The sequence below is a fragment of the Amblyomma maculatum genome, chromosome 1 (genome assembly GCF_055883805.1).
Source record: "Amblyomma maculatum isolate TAMU_Amacu chromosome 1, ASM5588380v1, whole genome shotgun sequence".
In the NCBI taxonomy this organism is placed as follows: Eukaryota; Metazoa; Arthropoda; class Arachnida; order Ixodida; family Ixodidae; genus Amblyomma; species Amblyomma maculatum.
In genome coordinates this window covers 266091162-266108350 of record NC_139344.1, presented here as the reverse complement: position 1 = coordinate 266108350, position 17189 = coordinate 266091162, and the positions used below count along the sequence as shown (strand labels likewise).

The window sequence follows — 17189 nt, the reverse complement described above, 5'->3', positions numbered from 1 at the left end:
TTCGGCTAACTTTCAGCCAGAAATACCAGTTCCCACTACGTGGCTTGAAGAATGACGGCACCATGAATGCGACGTTTGGTGCGTTTTGCCAGGGATTAACTAATGAAGAGCACTCGCAGTCTGTTCGACTACGCTTTAGAGCGCCGGCGCGGCCAATTGTTTACCTCACGTAATTGACGGCTCAAGAGGCTGCCGGCGAAGCTGAGACACGATGCTGCGGGCAAAACGTGTAGTAATTCTCGCTGAAAGGTGAAAGTCGTCGCCGGCCGAGTTGGAGCAAGATCAGCTCTTGAGGGGCTGCCGTCTTTCTTATTAGATAATGGCCCTCGGCGGCGGCAACAGATGTGCACTGGCAGGTCCGAGTCGACGACTCGATCAGTATGCTAAGCGTATGCAGCAGCAGTGGCAGCGGACTGCTAGCGAGTGACACAATGGCCTCCGGACCCGGTCACACGCCGCGCTGACTCTTCTCGCGGCTGCACTACTGCCTCCGCGGGGGAGACACGCTGGCAGATTACCGCCTGCAGTGGGACGCGCGATAAAAGGCACTTTCTCAAAGCGCCGAGGGTTGTGAATGCAACACGGTTTACGAATGCAAAAGCGAATAAATCGAATTAGAACTGATGCAAAGTTGGGACGCTGAATGGACACCCCGGATTCCGATTTGCCTGTGTCTTCCGGGCAGCGTCGCACACAAACAGGAATGAAAAGGGAGGAGGCGCCCCCCTCCGATTGGCCCGGCCTGCTTTGTTCCGGTCAATCTCGGTAAAAGGTTTCATTTAGTTTCTGCCCGTGGCCACGCGCGCAAAGGAAACGCCGAAAGCTTTGTTCGTTAAAAGAATGAGTTTTTAAGATTGATGAATCGGCTGCCCCGCGGGCGCTGCCTGCCTAAGAAAATAGAGCAGCGCTGTTTGAGCGGCGTCGGCTCGCACGGAGGAGTTTCATTTTTTATCTGTTCCGCACTGTGCGGAGTACCAGTAAAAAGAAAAAAAGAAAAAGAAAAAAGGGGGGGGGGGGGGAGAGTGGGGCTGAGTATATCAGCTTTCAACAACCAGTGGGGTCGGCGAAAAGGCCCGTTAATTGATATCCAACGGTATTCGATTACTGATAGACGCATACAGAGAACTCGATGCTGTCACGGTACTTTTTCTTCTGGAAAATCCCGTTTCGCATATCGCGAGCATGGCGTGCCTTTACAAAAACGGACACTGCGGGTCTGGCCATCGCGTCGTCGTCTTTCTGGCTCATTCCGAGGATTTCACTAATCGGTACTATGCGTAGGGACACGCGTTTCCTTTTGCTGTGCGGTATTCGATGCGCTTTTTCGGCAGTCGGGGGCCGTGAATCGAGCGAGAGTCCGCTCTTACTTGCACCGAATCCTACGAGTTCCGGAGACACGGTTTCTTTAGCACATTTTAAAATTCGTCCTTCACTGCGTCTCCCGCATGCCTCCGGTAGAATGGTCCCTTGCGTGTCTGGCGGTTCTGGCAGAGAAGAAAATTCACTGCTGAGAAAGGAATCAGTCCGCCAAGGAGCCGGGAGGACATGGGGACACCTTATCTGGCGTGCATACGTGAGAGGGGAGTCTGTGCGCCGCTCGAGTCGGCGTCGCAATCGACGGCCCTCATCGGCGGAAACGGGGGGATCGCGGAACCGGCTGCTTGGAGCAGCGCCGGAAGTGGGGAACGCTGTATCGCCCGCAGGCTGGAGTGGGACGTCGCCGCCATGTGACGCGGGGAAGAAGGTCGCGCCATGTGGGAAGAAAGACCGCGCACTGCCTCCCTTTGCTGCTGTTGGCGGCGTTTGCTTGCGCAGCGGTGACGGTCATTACCTCCACTTCGCGCGCTTTTGTTTTTCTGACCTCGGAAACTGAAGAAAGTCGCTTGGATAGGGCTCGCTTTCCGCTTCACTAATTGCGCGCTCGCTCGTCGCCGTTTATACGCCGCTCTTGCACTGCTGAGGGGCTCGCCTTCCTGTTTTATGACATTCACGATGATTGGAAAGTGATTAAGCGTGCGCGACGTCACCAGGTGATGGATTAATTTAGGAATCCCCGTTCTTCGAGGTGGTCCCTTTTCGGCCTTTCTGTTCCCGCTAATTGATGCACCCCAGGGCTGGGAGTAACAAGGGCGCGGCTCGGCGCTCACTGTTGCTGCTGCCGAGGAGGCTGGTCGATGTCGGCAGTGATATACAGCAAATATGACGCGCCAATCAGCGTGGGCCCGCGAGAGCCCAGAGAAATGTCGAGAAAGCTGGCCGCGATTGCCGGGGTAACGGCGATGCTGTGCTTTACCCGCGCGAGAGTTAATACACGTAACGGGAACCTGACGCATCCATCGTTGACGTAATGAAGCCTAACTTTAATGAAGCCGGGGCGGGAGCGCCGCCAACGTGTCGCTGGTGGTCGCGTAAGGGTTACATTCAGGTCACGGTCGGCGTTACTGGAGCAAGCGCCTGTGGGAAGCTGCGCACGCGGGCGAATGTCCATGCAAAATGTCTCGTTTCTTTCTCGTCTTGGTTCCCCTTGCCGTATTCGGAGTTTGTCACAGTCACCGCGTAGATCTGCATTTCTAATTAAACCTCGATTTAACGAAGTTGAGGGGCGCCATGAATTATTTCGTTAAATCGGGAACTTCCTTAAATTGAGAATGACATTTCTCGGTCATTTGATTTAATAAATTCGATTATATGGTGTAGCGGCAACCAGAAAATTACCGCGGCACAAATTTTGGCAAAGCGTAACTGCTCCGAAAATTAAACTGCAGCCCTCGGAAACAGCCTTACACCACTAGCGCGTATGAAAAACGAACAAAATTGTTACCACGACTAAAAGAGGCCCAGGGGAATATAATTTATCTCGCAGCAAGGATGTCGGGGATCTTTGCTTGCGTGCGTCTTGTAAGCAACGACCACACTGTTTCTTCTCAAGTTTGAAGTATGTCCAGCACGTCTTTCGTCCCCTCGTGTGTGCCAGCAAACTATACCGCATCAGACAAAGGGCATCCACCACTTTACCCGCCATTAGTAAGTTGAGTTTAAAATCATAAATTTCATTTTGAAAGGCGAAGTTAGGTAAAAGCTGGACGAAGGCGCTTCGTGATGTTACCATTGGCTCGCAGTAAATAAACCTTTAAGATTTCGCTTCCAAACAGACCAAAAATTAGCATTTTACCTTTCATTTTCGGAAAAAGGTTTGTTAAATCGGGACTGATCACAAACTTGGCTTCGCTATTTCGAGTGAGCCAGAGCATTGGACCCTATCTGAGGGGGAATCGGGATACCGTCGTTAAATTGGGAGTTTCGTTAAATCGAGTTTTGACTGTACAGCAACTTCCGTGCCGTACATTTTTTTGGCCTTTCCATCCTCCATGTGCACTGTCATGCTCCGCGCCGACCTCGTAGTCACGTAGGAGACTCGACCCACGACTGATCCGGTCTGTCGATCGCGTGCAGGCTGGCATTTGAGAGCATGCCAAGCGGAATCGCGCAGTGGGGAAGCGCGTCCCTCGGATTTCGATACAGGCGTCGCCACTGGCGGCATTTCTAGGCTCTTGCTGGGGGGCCACTTCCCCTGCTCCTGACTTCAACTGTCGGGAGCCACGTGCACTGGCGAAGTAAGGTGCATTGTCAGCGGCGTTACTGGTTGGAACAATATATTGGTGGAATAAGTCACGTACCGTACGAATAGCGTTGTCATACATCTGGGTTGCCGGTGCTTCGAATGGAGGAACAGCAGATTGTTCCGTTTCTGCTCGTCTTTACTACTGCTATGACATATACTACGAATACTATTTCTAATGTCATTGTTTATATTGTGGTGGCACTACATTACTATCATTACTAGTACTTTTGGCGCACCTTCTCTCAGCTTCCTTTTCGCTGTGATGAAACTGTGTCAGGAAGGGCAACCTGTGTACATACAAGTTGATGGCAACCGAAAATGCCACACTATTTAAAACAAGTTATCAATTTCAGTACTGCCAGACCAAGAGGGTGTTAATTTTGTTCTATGAACTTGAAATTGTGCCTGGAAAAAAAAAAAAAGAGTGAGGGAGGGAGGGAGGGAGGGAGGGAGGGAGGGAGGGAGGGAAACGGTACACCAGTTTCAACAAGGGAAACAAGCCTGAGGAGAGTTTTTTTCACGTATCCTCCCCGGTGAAGTGCGTTTACCACGATTAACACAGTTGGCAACCTCGCGCTCAACGGTGGAACAGGGATACAGGCTGAAACTTTGCTGCGACCTGTGACCTAGTTTTCCGGGCTAGCGGTCGCTGCTATAAATTTCATTTCTCTTCACCTTCACATGTCACCTTGTAGACATGTGGTGATGGCGATGACTGATAAGGGGATTTTATGTGCTGCAAACCTTGATTAGAAAAAAGGGGCGTCTCAAAGTAACTGAATGCTATTTTTTCTGTAACTGCGATTCAGCCATTCCTTGCTGCACGAACATCAGTAGTATGTCCGCGGGGGGTTGAGCAGTGGATGCTTCGAACCCCTCGTTTGAGGAAGGGATCCTCTGCCGAGCGTGTCTCGATCGGCTCGATGCCGCTGGGAGCTCCCTTTCCCCGGCGCCTTGCGAGTCACCCCGAATATAGCCGCGCTTTCGCTTCGTTATGCGGCTGCGGTGGTTGACGACGTTGGGGCGGCATCTAAAAGCGGCCCCAGCACCAGAGACGGGCTATCAGTTTCGCGCGCTCTGCCGGGTTTTGACCCTGGCCGCATGGCAAGACGTCCTAATGGACGGCCGTCACGGCTGCCGGCGGCGGTCCCAAGGTTCCTAGAGTGGCCGCCGTGCCGGCCATTTCCGGCGCCCGGCGATTGTGTCCGAATGCGGCTCATTGCCCGGCTTGCGCGGCACTTTTCGCACCGTGACTCGATCGTCGGCGTCTTCTGACAGAGCGAGTTTTTCCCCCGTGGGCCTTACGAAAGCGAGGCGCCGAGCGTTTGGCCGCGCTGTCGCTGCTGCTTTTGATGCAGTGTATGCATGTCGTTGCTGAAAGAAAAGCCTCCGAGACGCACGAGCCGGTCTCGCGGGCGTGGTAGCTGTGTAGTTGGCCGCACAAAACGACCGCGAACCAGCGTCAGGCAGGCACGACCACGCATATTGGGCGTTCGACCGGCCTTGTTCACACGACAACGCGGTAAGACTTTCATGGTGACCGAAACATGTGCCAATATTTTTTTCGTTTGAACAAAGCTGTGTCGCGCTGGGCCATCCGGTCCACGATGATCATGGCCGCGTCTGTCTCGCGAACGCACGCACCGCTACGCACCGCACGTTTCACTCGGTTTTGACAAGGAGTTTTTGAGAGGAAGCGACGCTTCGCACCCTCGGTAGGTGAAACTCCGCCGTTGGCCGAACGGATTCACGGAAGGGCGAGACGTGGGCTCGCTGTTCTGTGGAGCATGCGACGTTCATGGGGGGTGAGCCCCACCTCTCGAGACCGCGCAACGCGCCGATGCTTCTCTTCGAGACACTTTGTTTCGAACAAAGGAAGAAGTGCGCATATTATCTATGGTTGAATGCTGTTCCTTTCTTACTACCCGTCTGTGCCCGAGTTGATGGGATCCGTTGGAAAATGCCATCCGATTGTCCATTTTTCTTCCCCTTGAGATTTTGAAGGGTTGATTTCACCGTCTGTTGTCGGGGTCAGTATAGTGAGCTCAAATTTACTGCTGGAGCACATCTTTCCGGAGACAGAACTAAATATACTAATCATTCCATGTTTTTCACCGTTGAATGCCTGGACTTGTGTGGTGTTCACTTCCTGCATTCGCTACGTGGTCCGTGGCTTACTGAAAGAACCGAGCGCCCAGGGTCGTTCCATCGCCAGAAACTGGTTGGTGGAAGTGAACTAAGGCGTGTAAACACTGGGTTTTGTGTCTACTTTCTAGTATCAAAGGTCGTCCAGTCGTTGATTACTCTATAGATCATATTTGCGGCTTGTTTTGATATGCTGAAAGCGAAAGTGTGCGTTTCGTACATTTTGATCGCGTGCGAGTTCAGGCTTTATTATCGAAAATTATCTGGGCCAAACGTGAGTGAAAATCTGGCTTTTGTCGAGCTATCGTGTTCGTAACATCGCGCGGCAGGTCCTGCTTGCAAGGGCGTTTCTATCACGGTCGTCGACAGGCGCGCGACCGACTGCGTAATCGAATAGAGCTTCGGGTGAATTCGGACAGTCACCGGCGCGGCGTCGGGAGCGTATGAGTGACATGCCCCACTCACAGCCCCCCTCCGGGGGTGGGTGGGTGTGCTGGACGCCGATTGGGTCCCTGCCGCACGGGCGATCATTCGATTCGAGCGCAGGTCGCGGTGGCCGGGGACGCTTCAATTGAGCGGGTGCCCGAAATGGAGGACGTCCGTGACGCCTTTCTCTGCACCGACACGTACTTACATACCTACATCGGGTGCGCGGTTTGTCGCGCCGCGGAGAACGCATCCTCAAGCGTTTGACGATGGCCGGAAGACAGCGCAACGATTTGATGGCGACCCAAAGCAGCCACTGGCTGTTCTTTCTTTGAGGGGCATCTCGTGGCAGTAACTTCCTGGCCCCGTCAGGCCTGTAATTTTGCGCGCTTCGCACGCACGCGGAGGTTGCCTTGGGAGAGTGCTCGTTTTTTCCTCAAATAAACATGCGACCGCAGTGGAGGTAGGAAGGTAACGTTGGATATGGCAACAAATCGAGGCGAAGATGCGAGAAAGGGTTGCTATGTTTCTCCTTGGCGCACTTTTTGACATGAGACTCGCGCGAAAGGGGACCACGCTGGGAGTAAATAAAAAAAGAGGCCAAAGGAAAGAAAGCGTATGCATGAGCGGAGAACTGGTGTGTAGGAGGCTGCTGGCCTTTCTGACGAGCGAGTGAGGTGCTATATGCGGGAGGGGGAGATGGGAGGGGGGGGGGGGGGGGTTCCGGTCGCCGAGTAGCGACCAGCAGGTCATTGCAGCCGCCGTGGGAAGGGGCAGAAAAGTCTGGCCAAGTGTCTGGGCCCTTCCGGCTCGCCGCTTTTGTTTCCCGGAAGCACCACCGGGCCCTTCTGAGCCGCTCGACTAGGGAGCCTCGATGTAAACGCTTGCATAGAGGCTCCCTACGCTCGACTGTCATTACGCGCCGCTTGGCGACCGACCGCCCAGGTGTGTCATCATTCGGCTGGAAGTCGTTGCCTTCATCGGCGACAGGTTGTGATGATTAGGAGGCGACTGTGGCCGACTGTGAAGGTCGCGTCGCATGAGTGTTCTCTCGGATCGGTGCCGCGCTTGTCGGTATAATGACGCTATTTCGGCTGCGTCATTAGTGGGGTGTAAAAATCGCGTTTATCGGCTCCGGTTGGAGAAACTACCTGAGACCAGTTCGCGTTGCTATGCAGCTTCATCTTTATTCATACTGCGGTACACCACTGCCAAAGGGCCGTCCGCTACGTCAGGCTGCGCTGATGGATGCAGCCGCACTTTACTTACCCTTTAGCCTTTTCTTTTTTCTCCTGATAAGTGTCGGTGTGGACGAAACTGGGCCGTTGACGCTGAATGCGCCAGCGAACGTCCGGGCGATTGGCGGCGTCGGTTTTGCCGTCGACTGACATATCCTGATACGAATGCTGCGCGCCGGTATGCTGGAAGGGGAAATTGTCTTCGGCTGAGTAAACAAGTAATAATAAAGCGGCCGAGAACATGAAGGGAAAAAGAAACGACGTGCGGAGGGAATTGAATCCTGACTGCGAGCGTTTTTCAGCCGCAAAAATGACCTTCTCTTTTCAATAGTGCAAATATGCCAATCACTCATTCCGCGCAAATAAGGCTGTTGAAGTAGTCGCGCCTTCGAGCTGTCGTTTGCGCGAATGGACGAATAGAGCGGCAGAGGAATGTGGCTGTGAATTTGTTATAGGCGATATAGAACGCTTTCATTTTCTTACTCAGCGGCGGGTTCAAGAAAGCGTGCGCCCGTGCAAAAGGGGCATCATACATCGATGCTCGGGAGGAAAAGTTTTGCATTAAAACCATCTTCGGGAAACTCCAGGTGTTTGAGAAATCGGCAGTCAGAATGTCCTCACTCGTTTAAATGTAACATTAAAATTATTTAGTACAGATCGGCGTTTCTGCTTGGTAAATGGAAAATGTAGCTATATATATACCCTGGCCGCGGCGGCCACGTTTCGATGGGGGGGGGGGGGGGGGGGGGGGGGGCGAAACAAAGGCGCCCGTGTACTGTGCAGTGTCAGCACACGTTGAAGCCTATATGGCCTAGATTAATCTAGAGCCCTCTGTCACGGATTCCCTTATTGCCCACGTGTCGCTCCACCGTTCATAATTTAATTGCTAGCCGTATACGTATAAGCCCACCACACAGTGCGCATGTTACCTCTTATGTCGCAGATGCTTACATATACCTCGTATGAATAAAGCTGTTGTTCTACCTGAATAAGCTAGATATTTTATGGTGAATATCATTACGGTTTGGTTTATGTAGTTTAACGTCGCAAAGCGACTCAGGCTATGAGAGACGCCGTAGTGGAGGTCTCCGGAAATTGCGATTGCCTGGGGTTCTTTAACGTACACTGAGAGCGTACACTGGATACCTTGGGTCCCAGGTCAGGGTCAGCAAGCCGTTCTGGTATGGGCAGTACTGCCTTTTGCTGCCCATGCGTGCCTGGGCCACCCGCCATGAATGGTAAATAAATAAAATATTAGCGCATATCACGCGCGCGCCTTGCTTTTCTCCTCCACCGAAAAGCGGCCGCCGCGGCCGCCGCGGCCTCCCGCGAACATCCTTGGGTACGTCAGGGACAAAAGTTTGCGGGATGCGGATTGTGGAAAAACATTTACTTCTTCGTTGCCTCGCTAGATTATCCTGTGATAGTTTTTCGCTGAATTGGGCGTGCATGTCCCCTCATGATTCAGCACATTTCATTCGCTGTGTTTGCCCAGTCACACAGAGATAAATATTTTTCCACGAAATCACATCCCGAAACTTTTTCCCTGACCGTACACCAGTCGAGCGCCCTAACCACTGCGCCACCGCTGCGTGAATATCATTACGTATAGGTACAGCCTTTGTCAAAAGTTTACAGCTCAGGGGGTCTACTTCCGAGTGATACTTACTATATGTGGCTCGTACTGCATTTCCTGGTTTCCATACTTGCTGAAGGCAAGAAGATTTTCGTCCTACCCTCTCCAATGGCTAGGACTTCCACGATTATTACAGAAGTCATACTATACGGCTTAAAAGCAAACCCTCTGGACTGTAAACTTTTGATAAAGGCTGTACATGCTTCACACCGTTTCAAACTGCGCGCATCTCACGGATTGTCGCAACGGCCGTTGAACGCTGTTCTTGCGGTGTTTGTTTCTAGCGCTGGAAAAAATAACGAAGACTACAGTTGTTTATCGAGGTATAACTATACCTAATCAAGGAGAATTAGCTTACAGAGGGCCGCTGACGTGACGTCTCTAGCTTGGGCAAACTTTTGGACGGATGAAATGCGATTTCACGTCCGTAGACAGCTCTGACAGCGTGTAAACGGGTGGCCTGTCTCAAATGTGAACTGTATACGTGCTCCTGAATGTCGGGTATCCGCGGCAGCCGGAAAGAAACGAGTCTGGATGGATGAAGAGGCGAGTTCGTCTGGCCGCCAAGGGGCAAACTGTTAGTGAGGGGCGTTCGCTGTGAGCTTAGAGCTCGCGGTTCGTTCTCTACTGTTCCGGCGCGTCACGATTTTCGTAGGGGTTCTGACCCCCTGTTTTATATACTTCACTGAGCTCGCATGAGGATTTCCTCATTGGTACAAGGGCGCAGGGCATGCATTTCACAGTCAAGGAAGAGAGTCTTGTTAAAGAGGGACAGACTCAGCGCTCAGTGCACCTCGCTCCTGATTGACCAGGACGAGCTGGTCTTGGCCGACGACAGCCAGATAGTCCGGGTAAGAGGGTGGACAAACAGGAAGAGACGGGCAGGCGTAATGAGAGTGAATATTACACTAAATTTGCTTGGGTGGTATTAATAATTGTATGGAAACACAGTAAATTTTGGAATGAAAATTTAAGCTGTGGTTAGCGTGCTCTAATGTTTTTTGTGTTTGTAGCGTTTCGTCCCACGTTTAAGGGCGTTGCGATGACACCACATGTGCCCGGATGCGGGAATCACGGACTGCTGGAGATTTTCGCCGTGTGTCACAATTTTAGGCAGGCCAAGGAAACCACTTCATCTGCAACCGTCTTGTGCGATTATTTATCTTGCAATTGATTAATTAGTTCGTAAATTACTAAATATTCACTTTAGGCTATAATCTGAAAGTTAGAGAGCAGCTTCAGAAAACCCCACTCCATTATTCGCGATAAAGAAATCTTCGCACGCATCTTTTTCTCCGAGCTCGAAAGAAAGCCCGCGGAATATAAAGAAACTGTAGCGCGCCTTGTAAGGCATACCGGCTCATAACACAGCACCAGCGGGGCGGGCGTAGATCGCTTTGAGGCCGGATTGACTGCGTGCCTATCAGCGAGGCCGCAGTCGAACTGACAACCGCCCGTCCTGCTCTCAGGTGGCACTAGCGGATTGACGAAACCTTTGGGTGGAGCGATCTACGTCATACAGGCGGGCCCGCGCTGTGTAAAGCCAACTATCTGGATGACATTCGTGGGTCTTGTAAAGAGGGCTACAATATTTTTAAGTAATACTCTTGTTTGGGCGAGCTGGTTCATCTTTGAAAGGTTGCGTATTCTTACGCGAAAGAGACGGGACACAAAAAGGCACAAATGTCGAACGTGTGCCTTTTTGTGTCCCGTCTTCGCGCAAGTATACGTAACCTTTAAATATTTTTAGGAATTTTTTTTTGCGCAGCTATACTATCTGTAAGACGAGCTCAGATTCTACAAATGCAACATATACCCCCTAAAATAAAGAAAATAGAAAGGTAACTAACGTACTTTGCTAATTAGCAAACCGATTGAAGCATTCTGGCTCATACCTGGTGTCAGCCACGGCTAAAATAAACTTAGTCATTTACCTCCGACTCCGTGAATGATAAACGTGGGCGAAATGACAAGTTTCCTTGATTGAATTACACTGTTTGGTTGTAGCTGTAGTGTCTATAGTTTAAGCTAAACACGTCGTAATAATCAGTGTAAAACAAAGGACTAATGGCAAGCTGGAGATCGTCAGCCAGGGCCCTGCGAGAACTGCTCACCATCATCGCTCGCCTCCAGGGCGTTTTCAGCAGTGGTAAAGTCGCCAGCGCCGATAGTTCCTGCGCGTCGGGAAAGTGAGAACAATGCGAGTACGTCTCGAGTTTATTGCTGCATTGTTACAGGTAAACAATGCTTTGTGAAGTCATCGCATGACGCTGTAAGCTAAAATGGTTCACGGTGGTTTCGCGTTCGGCCGTCGTCTGCCTAGATTTTAATCCCATCAAACTGAACCCAAATATTCACGTGGAACCGCGTCACTCGAGTCGAGCAAGCGACGCCCTTGCATGTGCACAATGCTTTCGTGGCCAGACTTTTTTTAGAGCGCTGGAGTGGTGTGCTGCGGAAGAATTCACAGCGCGCAGCTGCTACGTTAAATGCAGCGTGCTCTTTCTTTGAGCATATTTATATGAAGCTTCGCATACGAAATCCAGTATCTGCTCTAAAATTAAGCTTCGTTTGCCCCGCTTGAAAGTTACGGTAGCGTCGCCGTAGCTATTACAACGATCGGTTGTCAGCTTCCCCGGGAGAAAGATGCCGTCTCTCTAAAAATGCTGTGAGCACACGATCGCTGCGGTTGGCTTGCGCCACTGCGCAGTTTCTGCACACAAAGTTCTTTTCGGGCTGTTATACCTCCCCACTTTTCCGTTGACTTACAAAAAGGCTGTCGTGCTTGCTTTTTGCCACGCTCGACATCCGAAAGTTATGGCTACGCAGCAGCGCGCAGTGCGAAAGAGTTCATCGACTGGACCGCAGCAGTATGGCGTCGGTTTCGTGAAAAATGCCAATAGCTAGCGAGCCAGTTCATTTCTTGCGACCACTGCTGGCCAGGGACCCTAGCTATGGTCTATCGTGACTGAGGTTGGAGCCAGGGAGAGTGTCCAGGTCTTCTCTGAGACTGGAGGGAATATGCTCGCTGGAGCAGGCGAATGAAGGATACGAGAGAGCTTGGAAGAGTACATGATGGCATGAGACACGATTCAGATCTCTAGAGCAGCGATGCCGAAGGGTATCTGTTGGGCCACATGGTTGATAAGTGCATAACATCACGTACGCCAACGAGCCTAGATGGTGGCATCAGTTGGCATCTGTGTATATGCTGCGGTCTGTGTGGAATGGATAAAGGAATGCGTGACTTTATACAGTTTCTTTAATGGTGGTTCTGTGCCATTAGAGGCTCTCAGCCTAGCGTTACTTTACACCATTGTCTATTCCGCCTCCATCTGGAGATAGCGGCGCGCGTGCAGCTAATCTGCCTATGAATATGTTCCCTGCAAGCTCCACAAACAGTTTTGAAGCCCTCTCTAAGCTTGGTCACTTTGAGACTCCTGTTATGAAGTAATGTTGCAGACTGGCCGGAACACGGAGGGAGCAGCGTGCGCTAGTGAATTCGATGTGAGGTAGCACGTGCGTTCGAATTTGTTGTGGGCGCTGCTGCTGTGCATACCACGCGCATGTCGAAACTGTATGTCAAAAGCTGTAGCCAGCGCGAATTGTGGTTACTCGACTGCTGAAATTTTGTAAAAATTATGAATCGGTATTTATGAATGATTTCGTCGCTGCCCATTTGCCTACTTTCAAGTCGTTTGCTGCCGCCTCGTTAGTAACGCAATTCGGTTCCTGAAGTGACTGGTGGCTCTTTGTTCTACGGCGCCATCGTTTGCCTCTTTCTGCGCGGCGACAGACGGCTGGCCGCTCTCGATCTCTAGACTAGGCATCATCCGAGCGTCCGATAAAAGTCTGGAGTGTGCGGCGCCCACCTCGACGAGGCATTTTCGCAATCTGCAGGCCAGGCGCTGATCCGCCGTGATTTGCATGGCCTCTGCGGGCGGCGCCCGCCAGCCGCCATTGTTACAGGGTCGCAGCGAAGCCAGGCGTGGCTTCGTCAGTATGACAATGGTGCGTCAAGGCGGGGGCGGTTCGGTCACGCTTTTGCCAGTCGCGTGGTGGTGGCCGAGACCCCCTTTTCTCCGACGCAAAAGGCTACATGTGCCTAAGGAGCGAATTAGGGGAAGCCCTCGTGGAACGTCATCGCCAGCTGGCGAGCCGGCCCGCGTGGCTGCTGAGGACGCCGATTCCCAGTCATTAGCCGCCGTGCGGAGATGACCGCGCCCAGCGGCGACCCACTCAGCAGAAGCGCGGAACTGGTTGCGATTTTCTCCTGCGCCGGAGGGACAACCGCGGGCGGTCACTGTTGGCGGCCTCCAGACTAGGAAGTGTGGCCGTACATGACGAGCAGCCGGGAGGGGGGGTTCCGGCGGGTAGCAGCTGCCCTTTGGCCTTGGAGAGCGACGTCTGCCGGGGAACTCGAAGAACGAGTTTGGCGGCGGCGAAAGTGCAGCAGCCAGAAAAATATGGGGCGCGTCTGGCAGCGACATGCCGTCTCTGGCTTTGTTGTTGCGATCGGGACTCCGCGGGCCGCCGTCCGGGCTCGGTGCGGTGCGGCCGGCCATGTGGCTTCGGGACCCGCTGCCCCTGGTGATGACCCGTTGCTGCTCCTTTCCAGGGTGCCCCCGTCCCGTTGCTCATGGAATCTGAAGACATGACGGCCTCGCCGCCCCGCCTGCTGCCCATCAGCGGAGTGCTGGTCGCTGCGGTGAGTACGCGATTGTTGCCACAAGAGTTCTCTCTCGCGCGCTTCGGTTCCGAGAACATAACGCGCCGCCGTGCGAAGACGATGTCATAAAACCGTCAAGGAACTGTTTTATGCACTTTCGTTCACCTGTGCCCATCAGGGTGCTTGTTGTGATACGGAGACGGTCAAGGTAACGCTTTAGCCGGTGTACATGAGTTCCTAGCTGTTATGGAGACTGCTAACGTCACATATCGGAACTTGCTCTTCTGACGCGACTTTCCTACTTCGACGGCGGGTAGCTATTTACAAGTGACTCAACTGTGGCAGGACACTGGCGTTTGTGTGGACTTCCATTGAGCAGTCGGACATTACATACGGCGATGAACCATATTCGCCTTTGATGGTATAGCCAGCCGCAAGAGTATGCCCTTGTGTGTGAAGTATTTTGTATGTATATGCACCTCGTTGCATCTTACCGTATGTACACGTGCTCTTTGTCAAAATAAATTAAGTTCGGTGCCAAGAAACTCCTGCAGCACTTTTGAATGTCCCACCCGTTGGAGCTCGAGGTAGGACCAATAATCTTTTCTCGGGGCATTCTCAATAGAGATGCAGAATAGAGCAATACTCAGCTGCAGAATGTGGCTCAGAAACAAGCGCTTTAACAAAGGTTACGTGTACGTCTTCGTCCATTCTGGCCGCACTAAGGAAGTTACAGCGGCTGGCAGTGTTCCTATGTTCCTTTTCTTATACTAAAGCAGGAACTATAGTTTGGACGCTGACAGAAGTCGGTTACAAGTCTTGTTTGGTTCAGCAATGTGGCTTTAAGAGTTGAACTGAGCTTTAGGCCCGTGCAAAAACATTTATTTCCGCAACGAAGAAATAGGGCAATAGAGGGTGGGCGGTGGGATATTTAAGGCTGAATCGCATGCACGCGAAAACTCACGCGAACGCGACGGCGGCACGCGTCGCGCGAAGCCTTCGCGCGAACAGAAATGCATGTGTCGCTTGGCTCGTCGCTCGGATCTGCCGAAATAGAAAATTTCGCTCGTTCGCCCGGAAGTAACCGTACGTCACTGCCGCTCATTTTGCACGCTTTCTTTATTTTGCTGTGTTGCATTGTGATTGTGCATTACCGCGTAAACATTTCGCTTTGTACGAACAATGGTGGATAGCCAAGGATTCAAAGAACGTCTAATCGCAACCGAAACAACAATAGAACCAAGGGGTCACGTGACTATTTGTGCCGTTTACAGTGCAAGCAAGGTGCAAGTTCACACACATTCGATACGGTTTGCTGTAAATACATTTTACTTTGCCATGTTGTCGCAAAATAACTTTAATTCTTGCAATCGTTATGACTGTTGTTGGATTTGGCAATAGTTTTGCGGTGTACTAAGCCACTATGCCAGCCACACAACCTACACAGAGCGTTGTCGCCGTTTTGCTCGGTTCGCGCTGTCGCGTGCATGCGTCTTCCCCAATAGGCGACGGAGCGAACCATGATCGCTTACGCCGCGCCGCCTTGTCGCTTCGCTCACTTTTTCGCTCACATGCGTTTCCCGCTTTAATAGATTATAAATCGACGGTTGGTCGGTTTTCCCTAGTTCAAGATCCCGTTATCCTCTTGCGCTGCATTGGCCTATAGTGAATGAATGAATGAATGAATGAATGAATGTTTATTCCGCTTTTGTCGTACAAAAAGCGCGGGTGACAAAAAAAAAAAAAAAGCAGTTCGCAATGACCGCTTGACGGGCTTCGCCACCCGTAAGGTCGACGATGAACAGCAGCGGCAGTTTGTGCGATATAAAATGAACAACTCACGCGTTACAAAATGAGACAGTGCTTTGAAGCAGAAAAAAAAAAAAATTATACAATGACAAGGAAAAAGTAAAAATGAATTGTCGATAGACGCATTCCTTATCAATACAACCTAATCACTGAACATTTCTCGGAGGAAAGAAAAAGTCATTTTGTTCATGTTGCTGTAAAGAAAAGTGTTCAAACACATTGGCAGTATATATTTCAACACATATACTGTGGCCCTAATCACCAGCGTGAATTGTTTGCTCGGGTCGGAGTCGGCCAGGAGGGCGTTGGCCAATAAAGAGTTCTTTTCACGGTCCCAGGTGATGTGATGCGTCATGGTGTAGTCCCCCATACCACATGCACTCATTCATGTATCTAGTTGTCTATATTTTATTATACATGACTCGATCTGCTTGGATATGTGCCGGTTTACAGCCGTTTGACCACGCCTGTTCTCCTATTCAGGTTGGCTGCCGGAGCCGCGTGCTTTTAGAGCGCAGCTCTTTGGCGCCCGTTCCTGCGTTTCGCGGCGTCACAGTTGCACGTTGTCAACAGCTCCGCAGCCGAGGCGGGTTTCGCGTGGGCATGACTTTGTTGGCGCTGTAAAAGAGGAACTATAGTTGGTATATCGGAAAAAGAATGACACCATAGGATAGAGCTTCAAAGAAAGGTGTGCAAGTGACAAAATGGTTGATGTGGTTTAATTAGATAATTAGTTACTAGCAATAATAGTTGGTTCACAGAAAAGGAAAAGCACAATGTCTGTCACGCCTGTTCTGTGGACACCTCAACAGCACATTAAAGGAAGGGACGAAGATGGGAGTGAAAGCGGAAAGAGGGAAAGGGTGCCGTAGTGGAGGGCTCCGTAGTAATTTCGACCACCTCGGGATCTTTAACGTGCACTGACATCGCACAGCACACGGGCGCCTCTTCGTTTTGCCTTCATCGAAACATAGACCCAGTGAAGTGGTTTACAGGAAAGGAAAGTATCTCGCTCGCGGAAGAGGAACTATAGTTGGTATTTGTGTGAAAAATAAAAAAGTTTTTTGTAATTGTACGAATTCTTTGCCTCGATCTATCGAACAGCTGATGAGCTGCGCTCAAATTTCGTATTAGGAAGTAATATATTAACGACCTGCCATGTTGTGTATCTGTAAAAATTCGTCTTTACGCTGATGACTGCGTCTTATATCACGAGATTAATACACCACTTGACCATGAAATACTTAACGACTCATTTTCTATTTTTTGTAAATGGTGCAAGGAATGGCAAATGAATATTAATTTCTCTAAAACTGTTTCCATGTCCTTTTCTAGATGCCCATCTCCTTCACATTTCACCTACAGTTTTCACGGTCAGGATTTAGAACGAGTCACCGAGTATAAATACCTCGGCCTTCATTTCTCTCATGACATCTCATGGTCTAAACACATTGACATCATATGTAATAAAGCTTTTTAAACGTCTCGGATACCTCCATCGTACACTGCGTAAAGCCCCAAAGGATACCAAACTGCTCACATATAAAACACTTATCCGCCCCATTCTTGATTATGCCTGTATCGTATGGAACCCTTATAAGAAATCCGATATCAAAAAATTAGAATTAGTTCAAAAGAAATCAG

General features: G+C 50.9%; 1 protein-coding gene across 9 annotated transcripts in view; it reads left to right on the top strand.

The window, feature by feature from the left end:
* The window catches only part of LOC146206460 (uncharacterized), a 71099-nt gene that overhangs the window by 41256 nt on the left and 12654 nt on the right, over window positions 1-17189 (top strand). For 7 of the 9 annotated variants that reach the window (XM_084591131.1, XM_084591130.1, XM_084591129.1 and 4 more), the window contains one exon: window positions 13686-13775. The exons of the other annotated variants lie outside the window; for them this stretch is intronic. In XM_084591131.1, coding sequence (XP_084447257.1) covers window positions 13686-13775 — 90 coding nt within the window. The remainder of the gene's footprint in view (window positions 1-13685; window positions 13776-17189) is intronic. 9 annotated transcript variants of the gene reach the window in all.